This window comes from Amblyomma maculatum, chromosome 11 (genome assembly GCF_055883805.1).
Source record: "Amblyomma maculatum isolate TAMU_Amacu chromosome 11, ASM5588380v1, whole genome shotgun sequence".
In the NCBI taxonomy this organism is placed as follows: domain Eukaryota; kingdom Metazoa; phylum Arthropoda; class Arachnida; order Ixodida; family Ixodidae; genus Amblyomma; species Amblyomma maculatum.
In genome coordinates this window covers 437,730-456,822 of record NC_139354.1, presented here as the reverse complement: position 1 = coordinate 456,822, position 19,093 = coordinate 437,730, and the positions used below count along the sequence as shown (strand labels likewise).

At 47.6% G+C, this 19,093-nt stretch overlaps 1 protein-coding gene across 1 annotated transcript in view; it reads right to left on the bottom strand.

The window, feature by feature from the left end:
* Positions 1-19,093, bottom strand: part of LOC146172635 (uncharacterized) — a 92,905-nt gene that overhangs the window by 52,119 nt on the left and 21,693 nt on the right. Inside the window, exons 8-9 of the mRNA XM_084584316.1 lie at positions 17,200-17,370; positions 8,205-8,279 (exon numbers count right to left, since the gene is read on the bottom strand). Coding sequence (XP_084440442.1) covers positions 8,205-8,279; positions 17,200-17,370 — 246 coding nt within the window. The remainder of the gene's footprint in view (positions 1-8,204; positions 8,280-17,199; positions 17,371-19,093) is intronic.

The window sequence follows — 19,093 nt, the reverse complement described above, 5'->3', positions numbered from 1 at the left end:
CCAAATCACGTGGGAATTCCGCAACAGGCAGACGACCATTGACTATTGTCTAATGTCGCAGGAAATTTATAGCAAGGTCACAAAAATGGAAATAGACGAAGAAGGGGAGTGTAATCTGGGAAGTGATCATAAACGTATTAGTCTGCAGATGGGGCCCTTGATGAAAAGAGAAATGGAACTTAGACAAAACGTAAACGCAAAATTAAACGACGATCAAATAGCGCAGATAGCTGCAGACATAGAGGAAGCAATAGAGAAAAGCCCCATGGAAGACTGGGATTATGAACAGGTAGAACTACTCATAAGGAGTAAAATTCAGGAGGTTAAAGTAGCAAACCGCTGGAATGGAAAGAGGAAGCCACGGAGCTGGTGGAATAAGGAAATCAGGGAAGCTATTGAACAACGACGGGCTGCTTCAAGGGAACACCGAATGGCAAAGAAAGCATAGGCTTCTCAGGAGGAAATCGACCAAAAATGGGAATCATATCGACAAAAGAAACTTCAAGTGCAGGCCCTCGTGCAAAGTAAAATAAGACAGTCCACCGATCGCTGGATGGCTGATATACACGATGCCTCTAGAGGCGGAGCAAGAAAATTCTGGAACCATATAAGCTGGCTAGGGAAGAAGAATCAAAGAAAGCAAGATCGGATTCAAGATAACGAGGGAAATTGTTTAAAGGGAGACAATGCAGTGAACTACATTACATCAGTTATAGCCGAGTCATTTAAGAACGACGATAGGGTAATCTCCGCAAATCAGGAAGCAACACAAGGTAGCAGAATACAAAGCAGCTTAGAACTGACCAATCTAAACTGGAAAAAGGCAGAAAAAAATATTCCTAAAAACACATCTACAGGAATAGATGGAATTCCGATCAAGCTGATTAATGAACTCGGTCCAAAAAGTAAGGAAACGTTGTTAAAAGCTTTGGAAACAGTCATAGCGAATAAGCAAATTCCGGACAGCTGGCGGCAGAGTAAAATGAATTTCATTTATAAAGGGAAAGGAGAAAGGATGCACATAAAATCCTACAGGCCGATTACCATAACATCTGTAATGTACAGGTTAGCCATGCAGGCGGTGAAATTAAAGGTTCAAGCATGGGTTGAAAGTAACGAGATACTCGGAGAACTTCAGAACCGCTTTAGAAATGGTAGGCGCTTAGATGATTGCCTGTTCGTGCTTACCCAATGCATCGAAATATCTAGAGTGGAAAATAGACCTTTGTATTTGGCCTTCCTGGACATAAACGGGGCGTACGACAACGTAAGCAGGGAACTCCTGTGGAACATATTAAAAGAAGAAGGTATCGCTTATGAGATAATAGAGTTCCTACAGGAAATATACAGGGATAACAAAGTAGAAATTACATGGGAAGGGATAAGAAGTACGGAGGATGTCAAAGTATGCAATGGATTAAGACAAGGCTGTCCTCTATCACCGGTGCTGTTCATGCTTTATATGATAAACCTGGAACGGAGGATACGAGACAGTAACCTAGGTTTTAACCTGTCATACAGATTAGGTGGAAAGGCGGTAGAGCAGCGCCTCCCCGGTTCGATGTATGCAGACGATATTGTGCTGCTAGCTGAGAGTCTGGAAGAATTGCAAACTCTAGTTAAGTATTGCGGAGACGAAGGGGACGCTCTAGGATTCAGTTTCAGCGCAGTTAGGTCGGGTCTGATGATTTTCAACGGCTCAACTGATCAGGGTCCTAAAATTCAAGGCCTTGAAATACCTAGAGTAGCAGAATATAAATATTTGGGGGTATGGGTAAACAAAGGATTGGCATACATTGGAAAGCATGAGCAATCACTTAAGGCCAAAGGGCGAAGGAATGCCGGGATAATGAAGCAGAAGGCATTGTGGGGATGCAATAGGTATGCGGTATTGAGGGGTATTTGAAAAGGAATTATGGTGCCCGGACTTACTTTCGGAAATGCGGTTTTGTGCCTAAAATCAGAGGTACAGTCGACATTAAAAACAAATTAGAGATCCGTTGGACGATTAGCGCTAGGTGCCCACGGCAAAACTACAAACGAGGCGGTACAGGGAGATAAGGGCTGGGCATCTTTCGAAGTACGGGAAGCTCAGACTAAAATATTATATGAGGAACGCCTGAGGAAATTGGACAGTAACAGATGGGCAGCTAAGGTATTTAAATACCTGTACGTAAAAAGCGTTGACTCCCAATGGAGGAAAAGAACTAGGAAACTAACTAGTAAGTATGCTAGTAACAAGGACGGAGAAATAAAGAGCATTATAACAGGTGAAGAACACAGAAGGTAAAAATTGGATAAATTCGATGGAAAAGAAACAGAGTGTGGAATTATACCGAAATTGGAAAATGCAGATCAGGAAGGAAGAAGGCAGTGCCCTACTTTTTGAAGCGAGATCAGGGTGCCTTAGAACACGCAGCTACAAAAAGAAATTTAACAATGGAGATGACGCATGTGCTGTATGTGGAAACTCCAGTAAAACAATTGCCCATATTATACTCGAATGTAATGGTATCCATCCGGAAGTTGGTGGAGGCGCAATCACTGTTCGTGAAGCTCTGGGGTTTAGAGATATCAGTGGTCGGGTGAATAAACCGGCGGTGGAAACTAGCAAAAGACGGCTGGAAGATTTGTGGCTTAAAAGCAGAGAAGTGACATAATGTTAGTAATGTATGAGCAAAATTTAATAAATAGAATGGTGGTTTAGTTAACCATTCTAAATAAAGATATAGGGAGAAAAATGAGCATGATAGCTACTGCTACCACCCCGTTTCAAAGGGGACGCTCCTATATTCCATTCATCCATTCCATCCATCCATCCATCAAGCGGCGCTCACGTGGCCTGCACTGCCCGCGTTTTCTGTCGCGTCGCCTGCTTTGTTGGCACGTATTCACAACACAAGAATCGTGTAAACGGAATCAGTTTCGTTTAACTTCTTCCTCACGCTGCAAAAAGGTGGGGTACGTTGGTAAACGCATACGACTACTTTTCTTCGAGTAGAGCAGTGTCCCTTATCATTTGCCTAGCAAGAAATGACCACGCCACAAACTGAGAGTCCGACAAGTTCATTTGGCCACTTTTATGCAACGACGGCACTACGGTAACCGGCAAGACAGGATGCCACAAAAAGCTCGCCTTTAAGCCACTGCATAGGAAAGTGCTGCGCGTTTAAAATAAAGAAAATTAAAAAACCTTATGCCAAAACTTATGGCTCCGACTCTTTCCAAATAAAGTTCCATACATCTTAAAATGTTTTTATCTGTCTTCGGTGCATTAAACCCTCCTTTTTGCTTTCCGAGCAAGAAAATGACCTAAATTCACCTCAATTTCAACCACATGCAACTCCAAAAAAAACCTTATGAATTGAAGGCTTTAGTGCACTGCTCTGCCCATCATCAGGTTGGGACAGTGCATTGAGTGGCATCTGCAAGCGGTGAGAGAAAATATTTCTTACAATAATTTGAGTACAAATCATATCTATAGCATTTCCGCGCAGGAAAGCTGACAGAACTCCTTGATCTGTAAATATGAATAGTAATTTCAGGTTATAAACTAATTTGTACAAGGACTGCAGAAGAAAAACAGACCGGTATGCTAAACTGCAAAACAGTTCGTGTTTTGAAACTATGCTCGCCTGCCTGTGTCGCAGAGTGAAAGCTTTCATGACGAAGTACAGCCAATGTCAAAAGTGCAGAACCCAGGGGGTCTACTTATGAGCCGTGTAGTGGCGCTGATTTAGTCTTAGTAGAGGTCCTTACCAATAGAGAAGTAGGACAAAAATTCTTACCATCAAGATATTTGGAACACTAGAAATGCATTACAAACTACATGAAATGGCGCAGAAGCAGATCTCCTGGACTCTACGCTTTTGACAACGACTCTACCTCATCTCGGCCGTAAGTTTTCATCAGAAATTAAGAATCAATCGCCTAATTGTACCAACAAGCTATATTTCTGTCTTGCGCTGGTGTGGCTATCTCCACGTTTGCTGTACGTTGTCGCCAAGGAAGTTTAAAAAGACTGCTGGCGCGGAGGGGATGCCCCTGAGCTGAAGCCGCGCGCCGCCATCTTACCAAGGCAAAAAAAAAAAACGCGCTTCCGCCGTGGTGCGTAGTTGGCGCGGTGGCTTCTGGATGTTGCAGTGAAAAATGGTTGCTTCGTGCCTTGCGTACAGCTGAAAAGGGGCTCCGGGATTACGTTTCAGTTTTAAATACCAATTTGAGCATATTGAAAACGTATCTGTCTGTCGCGGAACATGCTGATAGTTCGTAGTCTGCCTCAGCTTTCACACCTGTCGGTCACCTTTTTTCATAAACAGGTTTCCCAAGGACCCAAATGTGCGAAGTATGTGGGAGCAGGCTGTCCGGCGGGAAAGCTGGCTGCCAAGAGACGGGGACCACTTATATTCAACGCACTTCAAGGTGTATTGCTTCGACCAGTCATTGAAGTCGATTACCACTCATCGCTAAGCATTTTTACTCGTTTCTAATCAGTGGCGGTCAATCCAAGTGGTCGTTTGACTTATCGGTCGTTTCGTCGACATTAGCAGTTATGATGAGTAATAATTGTTACTTGTATTTATTACTCCTACAATAACCTCTATTATCATTAACTACCACCAACGATTACCATAACAATTAAAACCTGCGGTGGGGCATGCCATCAAACGCGGCAGGCGAGATGCGGCTCCCGTTTTTTGCCCATGGCAACATGGCCGCGCGTCTTCACCTCCGCTATGGCCTCCGCCCATGGTAGGTATAGATGAACTCCGCTCCAGCAGTTTATTTTTAAACCTCCTTGGTTTTCGCGCTTCGCTGCCTCCGCTAGGTGTGCTGAGTGCCAGTCGGCGTTAAGGTGCCTCGATGCAGCGCCGCCGTTCGGCGCTGACATCGAGCACCCTAGTCGGCATTCCTGTATGTTCGAAAGGCAGCGCAAGCGTACCCTCTCGCCTTCGTTTCGTCCTCGCCCCTATCTCGTCCTTCCCGCCATTAGTGAATGAAGCGCGCGGCCTGCGCGGCCGCTGCCGCGAGCTTTTTATTTCGTATTGCATGCGGCGCGTTGAAGCGCTTGCTTGAAACACGACTGTTCTGGGCGCATTTTCACAAGGCTGTTCCTACGTAAGATATCTTCGTAAGATATATGCAGTACCTTCAGTTATTAGTAGAACCTGCGTCGAAAGGTAGAACAAGTTAAACGCAATTCTAAGCAGTCTTTACTACTGCTGATTGTTTCCCGAACAGCACTGCAAGTCGGCATCGTGCTGAAGCTCGCATCGCGTCGGCATCGCGTCTTCAAAAATGTAGAACGCACATGTGTCGCGGTGTTACTACGCTCAGTAATAGCGCCGTTTTCTCGCGATAACGAAAGCCGAGCGGGTTCTTCGTCACGTATGAAGCCTTGTCCAATGGGAGAGCAGAAAACGGCGAAGATGTCAGGAGAGGGGTAGAGGGTGGGAAGGAAATTCCCCTTTCCTATTTGAAAATTTGCGCTACTTTTGGAACATACAGGGGTCTTAGTCGGCGCAGGTATTGTATGGGAGTGTCGACTCTTGTTGGCTATGTGGCCTAAGGGTCTCCCAATTATTTGGACTGCTCGAGGGCTCACGAAAAAAAAAAACAATGCAAGCTCCAAACTTGTTTCTCTCTAATCGTCAGTCATACATGTGGCGTCGCACTTTCAAGCGTCGATGGCAAGATAGGTGTAGAAGTACTGCAGGACGCACTGCAAAACTGCAAAGAGAATAGTATGAAACTGAATAGGCGGAATAACTGCGATACAAAAATTTGTGCTTGCATTGCTGTTGTAATGAGTGATAGACATTATCTCGGTGACGTCATTTCGGCTAGCCCACATATACGTGCACACGAGCTAGGCAAAGCTTTGTCCTTTAGTATTACCATGTCCTCTACTGCCAATTTTATTCTCCAAAATGTGCGTGTTCTGTTGTCATGTGCACAAGTGTATAAAATAGTGTTTCTACTGGTGAGCCCAAGTACTAAACTGGGATATCTGGAAATTTTCTGGTTTTTCTGCAGTAAGTTTATTTTCAGATCCCTCCACTACGGTGTCCCTCAAAGCCTGATTCATTTTGGTACGTTAGGCTCTATATTTCTTTCTTTCGCTCTTCCATGAAGAGTGAGTGAGGAGTTGTAGTTGCCGGTACTAAGCAACCTTAATTTGCAGCACGTTTTAATCACACCAACGGCAGCAGCTGTGTTTTAGTGTGGATGAAATGAAAAGAACTACTGTGAGATTTCACTTTGTGTTAAGGAGCCCTAGCCAGTCAAAATTGCCTAAAGTCTTCCACTGCACCATCCCTGTTAACATAAATTACTCGTTATTCCCTACAAACAAGAAAACCAAAGAAAAGGACATAATATTGATTTCATTATCTACGAATGAGTTATAAAGAAAGGGGGAAAGTGAAAGAAATGGGTAGGAGAGTGGGTGGCGTTGGAAAGAGGGTTCTGAAATATATCCAGAATTAAATTGAGGTAAAATATATTTATTGCGAAAGCAATACTACGTTAGGTCTAACCGCTCGTCGCTGTGTGCCGTGTCCGTGGTCCCTCACAAAAAAAAATCAGCCTGTCATGACGTTTGAATTCACGTTGCCCCTATGCCACGGCCAGGAGCTGCCAACTCGGGCAACTCCTTTCATAAGGGAGGGTGATATCAATCAGCCTTCCAGAACCGTTTGGATTCTCGTTACCCCTACGACACGCAGGCACGTAGAGGAATAATGTAGCAGGCAAGAGAAGCTTCCGCAGTTGCTTTCCCATTCAACTAGGGTTAGCCAGAGTTAAACCACAACTATTTTGCTTTCAATAAGCTGTAGTTGGGTTCATGACTTGGCGAAAAAATGCATCAATGACATGAACATACCGCGCCACAGCTAGGTTCCAAATGATAGATATGCGCGCCGAAAGGCTGTGCACCTTCTCCGCGCTCAACAGCGTCGTCTGACTCTGGTCCGCGTCCGAGAAGTTGAGTGTGTTACGAAGCACATCGTAACCCTCACTTAAAATGGCTAAGGTGTAACCTTGTTAAACCTAGTTAGGCGAAGCGAATGCGTCATTTTGCCTGATTTCGCTTTTGCTAGGCTCAGGTTTAGATAAGGGCAGACTTGGTTTTGAAGATATTAAATGACCGTAGTCGAGGGCGCTGTCAAGTACAAGAGAGAACATGCGGTTCTGTATGAGCCGTCAAAGGCAAAAGTTCAAGGACAAAAAATCAAGTGCTATTACGCCATAGGTGGCAGCATAACGCATAGCCGCACTCTCTGGCTCGTTCAAGGTCAAGCTGTCGGCCAGGTTCACCGTATATAACGTAGTGAAGCCTTCGCTTGAAACGCATTTAACAGCTACGTGTTCACCTTCTTTTCTCCCTCTGTCTCGCAATTGTCGACACAGCGAGGAAATACCGATTGGTAAAACATCTCTGAAGTATTTTTTTGTAATGAAAAAGAGGAATTGACCTGTAAAATGGCTGTGATTTAGCTCCACTAAATCCGGCTATGTAAGCGAAAGCTTTGATATGCTTGTATATGCTATGTTGCTAAGCCAGGTTAGAGTCGTAACGGCAACCACTACTGAATGTTGGGTGCGCGTGCTTTTGTACGGCGGGATATGGAAAACACTGGAAGTCGTCTAAGGTGGCACTCCTCGCCTTTATCAAGACCTTTGGTGAGTTCTTCTGTACAGGGGTAAATGATTTGTAATGTCCGCATAAGTGATTAGCAGGATTAGTATAGTCCCCGCAGTAGAACCAATGGATTGAAGAAAACACCGGGGGAGGAACACTCGGACAACCGAGCGGCCTCGCTTCCCCCCCCCCCCCCCCCCCTTGTCCCCTTCCTAGTGACCGGGCGTCTATATGTTTTACTAGTCGCCGAATCTGAATTGCTCCCATGTGCCAATAATATTTTGCGGGCAAGAGGCGCAACCCTCAATTAAATCATTCTTAATATTTTTTTTTTCTAGTCTCCTCCCACTGGTTGGCTAAACAAGGGTGCATTTTCAAGCTGAAAGATTCAAAATCCACTAGAAACTACCTATTTTCTCGTAAGTCATTGTGAGAAAATGGTACAAGTTATCTATCTCCGCAGCAGTGCACAAACCTACTAAAAAAAATTTGATGAAATCCCAGCAACTAACGCTTTAAAATCTTTGTGGACTTCGGTAGGAAGAAACGTTGATCTTACGTAGTGCACAGTCGGGAGCGCCTTAACTTCAACACGCTTCTCTTCGATTGAGGCAAAGTCCGTGGTTTCAGAAGCCTGCAGTGAGAGTTTCGCAGCAGCCGATATATTACCACCATATTTCAAGCAAGTGTAGTATATTCATACAGCCTGATATCCGAGATTCTTTCAGAACAGATTTCGCCAAGTTATACGTAACATGGTTTTAAAAAATGAAAAGCAAGAAACAATTGTCTGACATGTAAGGAAGAACTTTGTACAGTGCATGCAAGTTTTCAGTTCAGCCGTGTGCATTCAGTGAACATAAGTCATGATGGTGCTAACGTTTTGTTCAATGATGAATATGTTGATGTTAAGTGGTCTCCTTTTGCAACAATAAAATGATTTCATAAACGCGTTGAACGTACCTGTCTTTGTGATTTCATTAATCAATACCCGACTCAGTGAATGAGCAGAGCATTCGAAGATGATTTGTCAATACACATGACAAAGCGTTAGCTGGCATTAGTACAGAGCCAGTCGCTTCAATAATGGCAGCATTACCTCAAAATGTGTACAGCCGCTTGAACATAATCTGCGAAATATCTAGTTGCAGAGGCGAAGGTGGTATACAAGCCTCTTTTGGAAAGAAGGGGTAATGGTTAGAATAAAAATTTGGAACTCATCTCCAATCAATAGTTTTCAAATAATGACACTGTTTTGCGTATTTGATGGCAGTGTCTTTGTGACCTAAGTAGATCTGCAACTGCCAGAATTTATGCAAGTGGAGGTTTTAGATGCAGCACCATCTCTACTCCTTTCTCTGACCCATAAGGGGTACAATTTTCTTACTTCATTTTGTTTTTTCATGTGTGATAAGCCGGTTGTGCATGGTCAACTACTGAATATTCATGCAGAGACCTTCTTCCAGGCACCAGTTGCTTTAATCATCCGCCATTACTGAAATTGAAGACGATTTTCGTAAATATAATTTCTTTATTTTCGCAACTCGACGTAAACACTATTGTAGTTAGCAGCGGTTCGCAAACACTACCGAATCGAGTTAAAATTTTCTCGCTCCTGCAGCGATTAGAATCGCGCATAGGCTACGACTCAAATGTCAATATTGCCGCGAAACCTTCAAAACAGTATTTGTTTTTAACAGCCGCCGGCATACGGCCTTATCACTCTGATTCTGGATCGCGTAGCAGTTCCGTATTCTTTGTTTGTTAATGCTCGATGTCGCGAGTTAAAAGTTAAAGTTAAATTGGTTCACAGGAAGGGAAAGGCGCAGTAACTGTCACACTTGCTCTGTGGACACCCGAACCGCGCCGTAAGGGAAGGGAGGGAGGTGGGAATGAAAGTGCAAAGAGAGAAAGAGGAGCCGTAGTGGAGGACTACGGAGTAATTTCGACCACCTGGGAATCTTTAACGTGCGCTGACATCGCACAGCACACGACGCCTCTTCGTTTCGCCTCCATCGAAACGCAGCCGCCGAGGTCGGGTTCGAACCCGGGAACTCCGGCACAGTAGTCGGGCGTCTTACCACTGCACCACCCCGGCGGGGCCTCGCGAGTCACACCTTTATCAGTTTTCGTTGTAGCGCAAGATGCACCGAGATCTATCCCGAAGATTCCGGCCACTCGTGTCTCTTTCTACAACGTTCCAGCCTGTGCTGGTAGCTGTTTGCGACGTTATCTAGATTGTTCTGAGCAGCCTCTAAATTGAGCGTTGACGAGTGTGACGGGCATTTTTTGTCCGACGACCGACGAGCACATTTGTTACTATCGCCGCCGCCGAGTTGCTTAGTTCTTTTGCGGGTGCAAGTCAGCCCCAATAAAGAGTTATTTCAGTACCATCACGCCTGTGTCTTCTTTTGGCGTGTACGGCCTTGTCAACCACTACGTGACATCTGGTGGAGGTGCTGCCTTTGATCCTTCAAGCGAAGACCCCAGCCTTGTTCCTGTCGCCCTGGAAAACCAGCCTACATGTCACCGAGCCAGCCGCCGACTCCAAGGCCTACAACCCGAACACGGTCTGCTGCCTGACCCCATTCGATCTCGGAAGGCATCGACGCTAACAATGGCCCAGCCAACAGCACCGGTTCTTTTCGTCCAACCCCATGATTCCCCCTGCTTCCATGGACGACCGGATGAAGATGCGGGAGACTGGATGGATCTTTTCGACCGTGTGGCAGAATTCAACGGTTGAAACGACGCTGCGAAACTCAGGCAGGTCTACTTTGTTCTTCAAGGACATGCCCGAGTTTGGTTTGAAAATCACGAGACTTCTTTCAAGGATTCGGAGATATTCAAAGCACAGTTCTTGATGGCCTTTACAAGTTCTGTCCGAAAAGAAAGAGCTCAGGCCCTCCTCCAATCAAGGATTCAACTACCAAACGAGCCCGTCCTGGTCTACGTAGTGGAGGCGAAACGCTTGTTTCGCCGCGTCAACCCTAACATGACCGAAGGTGAGAGGGTGAAATTCCTAATGCGAGGCGTTAAAGAGTCGCTTTTTGCGGGGCTTGTTTGGAACCCGCCAATAACTGCGGAAGAATTTTAAAGTGAAGCATCGGCCATCGAGAAGACGTTGGACACCCGGATGCGCCACTACGATTGACCACTTCAACCAGACTATTCATGCCACTACCCCAGCGCATCTGCAAGTGGAGAGAACCTTCGTGACCTCATCCGGGAGATCATGCGAGAGCAGCTCCGCCGAATGCTGCCATCATCGCAGCAACCCCAGGTGGCGACGCTCGCGGACGTCGTCCGTGAAGAAGTTCAGCAGGCGCTGGGCGTTCCTATGGCGACGACTCCGACGGCTCCAGAGCATGAATCAGCAGCGATGGACTATGCAGCTGCATTATGTCGTCCTGCACCCCGACGCGACCTCCCAAGCCCACGCGACCTCCCAAGCCCTCGTCGCTACCATCCTGCTTCCGAAAGCCGCCCCTTGGCCCCCGCCCGCCAAGTCTACAAACGATCTCCAAGCCCCAGGAAATGCGATGCCTGGAGGACATCTAACAACCGACCGCTCTGTTTCCATTGTGGTGAGGCAGCTGGACACATGCTCCGTCACTGCCCGTACAGGCGCATCGGCCTCCGTGGTTTCGATGTCGGCGCTCTACGACCCCGTCCTGGCGAGAGACCACAGGAAATCAATGACTTCCTGCGCAGCAGAGAGCACTCGTCGCCAAGGCGTCTGTCACGTTCCCCATCGCCGTACAATGCCCGATTTGCGTCGCCGGGTCGCAGTTACGTGCAAGGACGCTCTCCTAGCCCCCGTAGGGGAAACTTAAGGCAGCAACCTTTGGAGGTGAGGTTGCTCAACGGCGAAAAGACGAAGATCCTCCGCCGCCGACGACCGCTAACGACGACGCAGCTATTTCATTGCCGCTCCACACGACGACATCAACGACAACACGACCAGAGTGCAAGCCGACACCACCGCCCAGCGAAGTAACAATATGCCCCGGCCATGACCTGAAGAAACGACCCAGCCGAGATCCGACACCAATGCCCACGACCAATGCGAGGACGCGAACAGTCATTGTCCTAGTAGACACCGGAGCTGACTATTCAGTCATCAGTGGATCGTAGCCTCCCAGCTCAGGAAGGTTACGACCGCTTGGGATGGCCCGCTAATTCGCACCGCAGGTGGCAACCTGATTACTCCATCGGGACGATGTACTGCAAGAGTAGCCGTAAATGGACGCACTCACCCCACCAGCTTTGTGGTGTTGCAGCAGTGCTCCCGCGACGTGATTTTAGGCATGGACTTCCGAAATGAAAATGGGGCTATCATCGACCTCCCATCCAAGCTCATCAAGCTCTCCGCAGACAAAGCCATACCTGCTACGACGACTTCGACGCAACACGTCGCTCTAAACGTCCTCGACGGAGAATTGACCGTGCCGCCCCGATCAAGTGTCGCCGTCAGCGTAGGTAGCGCAGACATCGAAACCACTGAAGGCATCGTCGAAGGAAATATCCAATCGCTCTTGGAACGAGGTGTCGGCATCGCAAGAGGCATCGCGAAATTCCGGAGAGGACAAGCTCAGGTGCTGGTAACAAACTTTACTGAAGAATACCGGCATCTCAACAAGGGCACGACCATCGCTTTTCTCGACGAATTAGCGGACCTCAAAGACGTATTCGCCCTCCACGACCAACCACTGGAAGACGCACCGGACCAATTCCGTCAACCCACATTTGACATCAACCGAGCATTGACCCACAGCAGGAAAAACCAGATTCGCAGTCTTCTTCGAAGCTACAGGGAGTGCTTCTCGTCATCATCGAAAGTACGACAAACACCACTGGCCAAGCACCGCATTATAACGGACGAACACGACCGACCTCTGCGCCAAAGCCCTTATCGTGTATCGCCGCGAGAACGGCAGGCCATTCGCGATCAAGTTGAGGAAATGCTGCGTGATGACGAAATCCAGCCATCGAACAGCCCCTGGGCGGCACCAGTTGTTTTGGTCAAGAAGAAAGACAGCACACTTCGCTTCTGCGTTGATTACCGCCGCTTGAATAGCATAACGAAAAAGGATGTCTACCCGCTTCCCCGCATCGACAACACTCTCGACCGGTCTGCAATGCAAAGTACTTCTCATCGACGGACCTGAAGAGCGGATATTGGCAAACTGAGATCGACGAAAGAGATCGCGAGAAGACCGCATTCATCACACCGGACGGCCTTTATGAGTTCAAGGTGATGTCCTTTGGCCTCTGCTCCGCACCAGCCACGTTTCAACGAGTAATGGACACAGTCCTGGCAGGCTTGAAGTGGCAAATTTGTTTGGTATATTTGGACGACGTTGTTGTCTTCTCGTCAAACTTTGAAGACCACTTAAAACGACTAAAGACAGTGCTGGAAGCCATCAAGTCATCGGGACTAACGCTAAAGGCAGAGAAGTGCCACTTCACCTACGAAGAACTGCGGTTCCTAGGTCACATCGTTAGTAAGGATGGTGTTCGTCTAGACCCGGAAAAAACAGCTGCAATATCGCAATTCCCCCCGCCTGTCGACAAGAAAGCAGTGCGCCGATTCCTTGGGTTGTGTGCTTATTATCGACGATTTGTCAGAAACTTTTCGCGCATCGCCGAACCGTTGACGCAGCTCACAAAGGCTGACGCACCTTTCAAATGGGAAGTGCCGCAAGGAGAAGCCTTTGACGAACTCAAGCGCCGCCTGCAATGCCCTCCTGTACTTGGCCACTTTGATGAAAGCGCCGAGACCGAAATTCACACTGACGCGAGCAGTGTGGGCCTAGGAGCCGTTCTCGTCCAGAAGAGTGCCGGACTGGAGAACGTAATCGCCTATGCTAGCAGGTCCCTCACAAAAGCCTAAGTCAATTACTCGACGACCGAGAGGGAGTGCCTCGCGATCATCTGGGCCACTTCTAAGTTTCGTCCATACCTATAAGGCCGACCATTCAAGGTGGCAAGTGACCATCACGCGCTCTGCTGTCTGGCTAATTTGAAAGATCCCTCCGGCCGCCTTGCCAGATGGAGCCTACGACTTCAAGAATTTGACATGACTGTAGTCTATAAGTCGGGCCGGAAGCATTTCGACGCTGACTGCTTATCCCGCACTCCCGTCGACGCTCCCCTGAAGGACGATGACGACGACGCCTTTTTGGGACCGGTAAGCGCCAGCGGTTTCGCAGAAAAACAGCGATCAGACCCTGAGCTGAAAGCGCTAGTCGATTACTTGGAAGGAAAGACCGCTTCCCCTCCTGGTGTGTTCAGGCGACATTTATCATCGTTCGCGTTAAGCAATGGCCTCCTCGTGAAGAACTTCGCACCCAATAAGACCGCGCAGCTTCTCGTAGTGCCTAAAACCCTCCGGCAGTAAATTCTCCGGGCGTTCAACGATGAGCCCACAGCAGGCCACTACGGATTTGCGCGCACGTTGCATCGAATCCAGGAGAAGTACTACTGGCCGCGACTGCCTGCCGAAGTTGCCCACTACGTGAAGACGTGTCGTGAGTGCCAACGACGCAAGACGCCGCCGATCAGACCAGCAGGACTACTGAACCCGATTCCGCCCCCAATCATGCCCTTTCAACAAATTGGGATGGATCTCCTTGGCCCCTTTCCATCTTAGTCTATGGGTAACAAGTGGAACCTCGTGGCCACTGACTACCTTACCCGTTACGCCGAAGCAAAAGCACTACCCAATGGTACCGCGGCAGAAGTCGCCAAATTTTTTGTCGAACAAATTCTCTTGCGACACGGCGCCCCAGAAGTGCTCATCACGGACAGGGAACGGTGTTTACGGCAGAGTTGACGCAAGCCATCTTGGAATACAGTCACACAAGCCATCGACGAACAACTGCGTACCATCCCCAGACCAATGGCCTTACGGAGCGCCCGAACAAAACGATCGCGGACATGATGGCTATGTACGTCGACGCTGAACGCAAGACCTGGGACGCCATCTTGCCGTACGTGATCTTCGCGTATAAAACGGCAGTCCAGGAGACGACCAGAGCGACCCCGGTCAAGCTTGTGTGCGGTAGGGAGCCCACGACGACGCTCGACGCAATGCTACCGCACGTAACCAACGAGGACAACCTCGACGTCGCCGCCTACCTGCAGCGTGCAGAGGAAGCCCGACGACTCGCACGGCTGCGTATTAAAGACCAACAACGCACCGACAGCCGACGATACAACTTACGACGGCGCCACGCAGAGTACAATCCAAGAGACCAAGTGTGGGTTTGGACACCAATTCGTCGTCGCGGACTTAGTGAAAAGTTGTTGCGTAGATACTTTGGGCCGTACAAAATCATTCGCCGCGTCGGACCACTGGACTATGAGGTCATTCCAGACGGAACGTCAGCATCACAACGGCGACGCGCACGCCCAGAAATTGTGCATGTTGTATGACTGAAGCCATATTACGCGCGTTAAAGAATCTGTGGTGTTTAAACATCGCAGTGTTTATGTTTAAGTAAAATTTATGTTTAAGTTGCTTTATTTTGGAACATCGAGGCGATTTTTTTAAGGGGGGAGTAATGCCGCGAAACCTTCAAAACAGTATTTGTCAACAGCCACCGGCATACGGCCTTATCACTCTGATTCTGGATCGCGTAGCAGTTCCGTATTCTTTGTTTGTTAATGCTTGATGTCGCGAGTCACACCTTTATCAGTTTTCGTTGTAGCGCAAGATGCACCGCGATCTGTCTCGAAGATTCCGGCCACTCGTGTCTCTTTCTACAACGTTCCAGCCTGTGCTGGTAGCTGTTTGCGATGTTATCTAGGCTGTTCTGAGCAGCCTTTAAATTGAGCGTTGACGAGTGTGACGGGCATTTTTTGTCCGACGACCGACGAGCACGTTTGTTGCTATCGCCGCCGCCGAGTTGCTTAGTTCTTTTGCGGGTGCAAGTCAGCCCCAACAGAGTTATTTCAGTACCATCACGCCTGTGTCTTCTTTTGGCGTGTACGGCCTTGTTACCACTACGTGACAATATTGTTATTCACTCTTTATGAGAACATTCATAAGTAGTGATTAGTTATACAGTGGAGTACCCTCAGTCATGTAGATAAAGGAGGAGTTCTTGAAGGGCGCAACAGTGATCGCCACTGCAACGCACACAGCACCAGGTCAGTCCATTACCACCTGAACCTTGAAATTGTACCCTTTGGAAAACTAATTTTTGCTACTGACGAGGATCGGGAATGAACTATCACCTCACTTCAATCCATTGCAGTGGCGGTAGTCATTATCATTGGCCTGTGATAGCAGGCATGAAGGTAAGGTGTGGTAAATCGGGATGTACCCTGACACGTCACTCGCTCACACAGGTCATGCGCTTGAGTGTCACGAACGGAGCTACTCGAATGAACCGCACTACGCCACTGAACTCGCAGATCAGTGGTGGCAGCATGCCGAGAGACGTCGGAATGGGTCCTCTTATTTAAACAACGCCCCTCACCAGCCCCCCCCCCCCCCCCCCCAAAAAAAAAGTAAAAAGAACTATGGCGTACTCGATTTCAACTGCCAACAGATGCCTGTTCACCGGAGCGCAGAAAAAACGAACATGTCATAATGAGGGACAGGACACGCGCGTTGTCCTCGTTTCATCTGCGTAAAAGTTGTACAATCCAATATAACTCGTATGGCTTCCTGTTATACGAAAAATACTTTAACACCTGAAATCATGTTCACTATGTTTCAAATAATTTTATTATACCCTAATTTACTCGGCCAGGGAGTTTAATAGCAGAACGATATGATAAATCGCATGTCTAACAAAACCATTTCACTCGTCGTTTTACTCATGCGCCATTATTCACTGCAGCAAACTGCCTCAAGCCGTAGAGCATCGACAATTAAGTGACAAGGAATTTGTGAGAATGGCTCTTTTCTGATAGTGCGTAGCTAAACACTGTCCACTTTTTTCTTTCCGTAGTGTATTTTTAGTTTTAATTTCGTGTGTAACAATTACTTTTCTCGTTTTGACGTTTGTCTCTTTACTGCCTTTGACTTGTTTAATTTTCTTTCATCTCGTGGTGACTTATTTTTGATGCACTGATACCTTCTTCCCTTAACCATTATTTGCGTTTCCTTCTCTGTAACACCCTCTTGAAACAACGCCTTCGAACGATTTGTAGCAGCTTAATAAATGAATATTCGGTTCAATACTGACATCTCAAGTATTCGCACACCTCTATAGCATGTGCATCTAGGTTCGCTGACGTTGAACATCTTAAAAAGTTTCAAATAAAGTTACTGAGTGAAAAATTCTTTCAACGCTGTACTAAATGTACTGTATGTGTACCTTATAGCCATAATTTACAAGAAAAACTGCAGATTATGCCACTCACAGCTCCACAAGAAGTTGCAAAGTGAGATTTCATATATTGCATGCAGATAGGAAGAACCTAAGTTTGCTCCACTTTTCGTTGGTTGGCTTGTTGTCTGCGGTCCCATTTCTGGACATTTTTGTCTAGAATTTGTTCTGCCTATTTTTCTGACGGATACATAGAGCGTCTCTCACTCTGGCGACGTCCTTGAAGATACTCAGTACGGCCTCGATGTCAGCCATAGTCTGCTGCCTCAGCACCGGCATGAGCACCCTCAGCGCCCACCAAGTGCTGATGAGTCGATTCAGGTGCTTGCTCGGCTCGAACTGCTCCAGGCGTGGCGCCAGCGGACTGCGTCTTGTCAGCTGTGCCGTTGATGACAGGCGCGCGAGAAGGAAATCAGCGCACGCATACTGATACACTTAGACTTTGAAATACGCAGTGAGGATGCATACTTAGTCTCTCTGTGTTTAAGGAATGAGACACTCCTAACACTGCTTATTTTGGTGTGTCTTCACGGCATACGAAAGGTACAAGCCATGTACCCTGTTCCACGGCTACTTTCAAAGACAATTGAGTCACGAGCCTCCCAGATTCGCAATCGCAATCAAACTCGAAGGAGGAGGAGGAAACAACTTTATTTAACGCATTACATTAAGCGTTAAGAATGTCCTGGGCCAGGGTCACCAAGGCCAACTGATCTTGGAGCTGGTCAGAGGCTAACCAAGCCCGCCACGTTGGGGGAGGAGGGTGTGGAAAGTGAAGAGATTGGAGGGCGACAGGGCATGAAAAGATGCAATGCTCCAAGTTTGCATAGTGTTCTGGGCAATTTGGGCATGCAGGGGAATGTATGATTCTGTATAGAAAAGATCGGGCAGGAGTAAGCAAGTGTATTTAGTTGTATGCGTCTAAGAATGCGGATTTGCGTGGTAGTGAGAGATTTATCAGGAAGAGGAAGTGTACGGAGAGTTTCTCTAATGTTGTCGTAGTGAACGTTGATTTCTTTTTTGTAGTGAAGAGTAGTGTCCCACGTTGGTGGATAAGGCCAGGGAATCCCAGGCGCCCGGTGTTGAAGTTCGCGGGCGAGGCGATGCACTACCTCATTGCCTGGGATTCCAGCGTGACCAGGAATCCACCTCAGTGTTAGAGTGTGGGGACGTAGTTTGGTAAGAGCTCTGTGTAGATCATCGTGTAGTTCTTCAGGAGTGCGACCCGTGTGAATGGCGCGTATAGCTTGTATTGAATCAGTGTATGTGGTATATCCTGAAGGGTTAGGGGGTGCTCGTGCGAGGTCTTGAATACTGGTAACTATTGGTAGGGTCTCGAGAGTCGCTGTAGGAGGAGGATCTATGTAAGGACCGAGGGTATGCGTCACTACATCGCTACAGCTCTGAATTGAGTAAGCAGCCGCTCCGACGTTAGTTCGTGATGCATCTGTGTAGATGATCGTGGAATCTGTTGGGTGAACATGGTTGGAAACGCGAGCGGAACGTCTGCCTGTGTTAGTGTCGGGTGCAACATTTTTTGGAATGGGGATTATTCTGAGGTTATCCGGGAGCGAAGAAGAAAGGGTAATTATAGGGAGGTCTAACCTGCTGTAGTATCCAATGTCCTTGTTTGGTGCTAGAAAGACGTGCCATTTGCCGTTCGCGATGTTGTTGTATGAGGTCTCCCAGGGGCAAGAACAGCCCCGTAGAGTATAGGCGCTCCGTGGACGTATGTACAGGGACGTTAAGGGCGGCCTTGTACAATATGTGAAGCGCAACCTCAATCTGATGTCTTTGGCCACAAGTTAGTGTAAGGTAAGGAATCGTATATAAAATTTTGCTAAGTTCTAATGCGTGGACAAGCTGCCTGACTTGACCCTCGCGTAGCCCGCGTGCTTATTGACTATGCGGCGAACTAGATGCGTAAGCGGATTGCAAACTTTAACGGTTGTAGATACATTGGACTGATTGGTTGACTCATGGATATGAAGTCCGAGGATCCGGCAGGATGATACACGAGGGATGGGATGACCTGCCATTGTGAGATTGATCAGCTGGTTATGTTGGCGTTGATAGCGAGTTTTGCAATCAGCAGCAATTC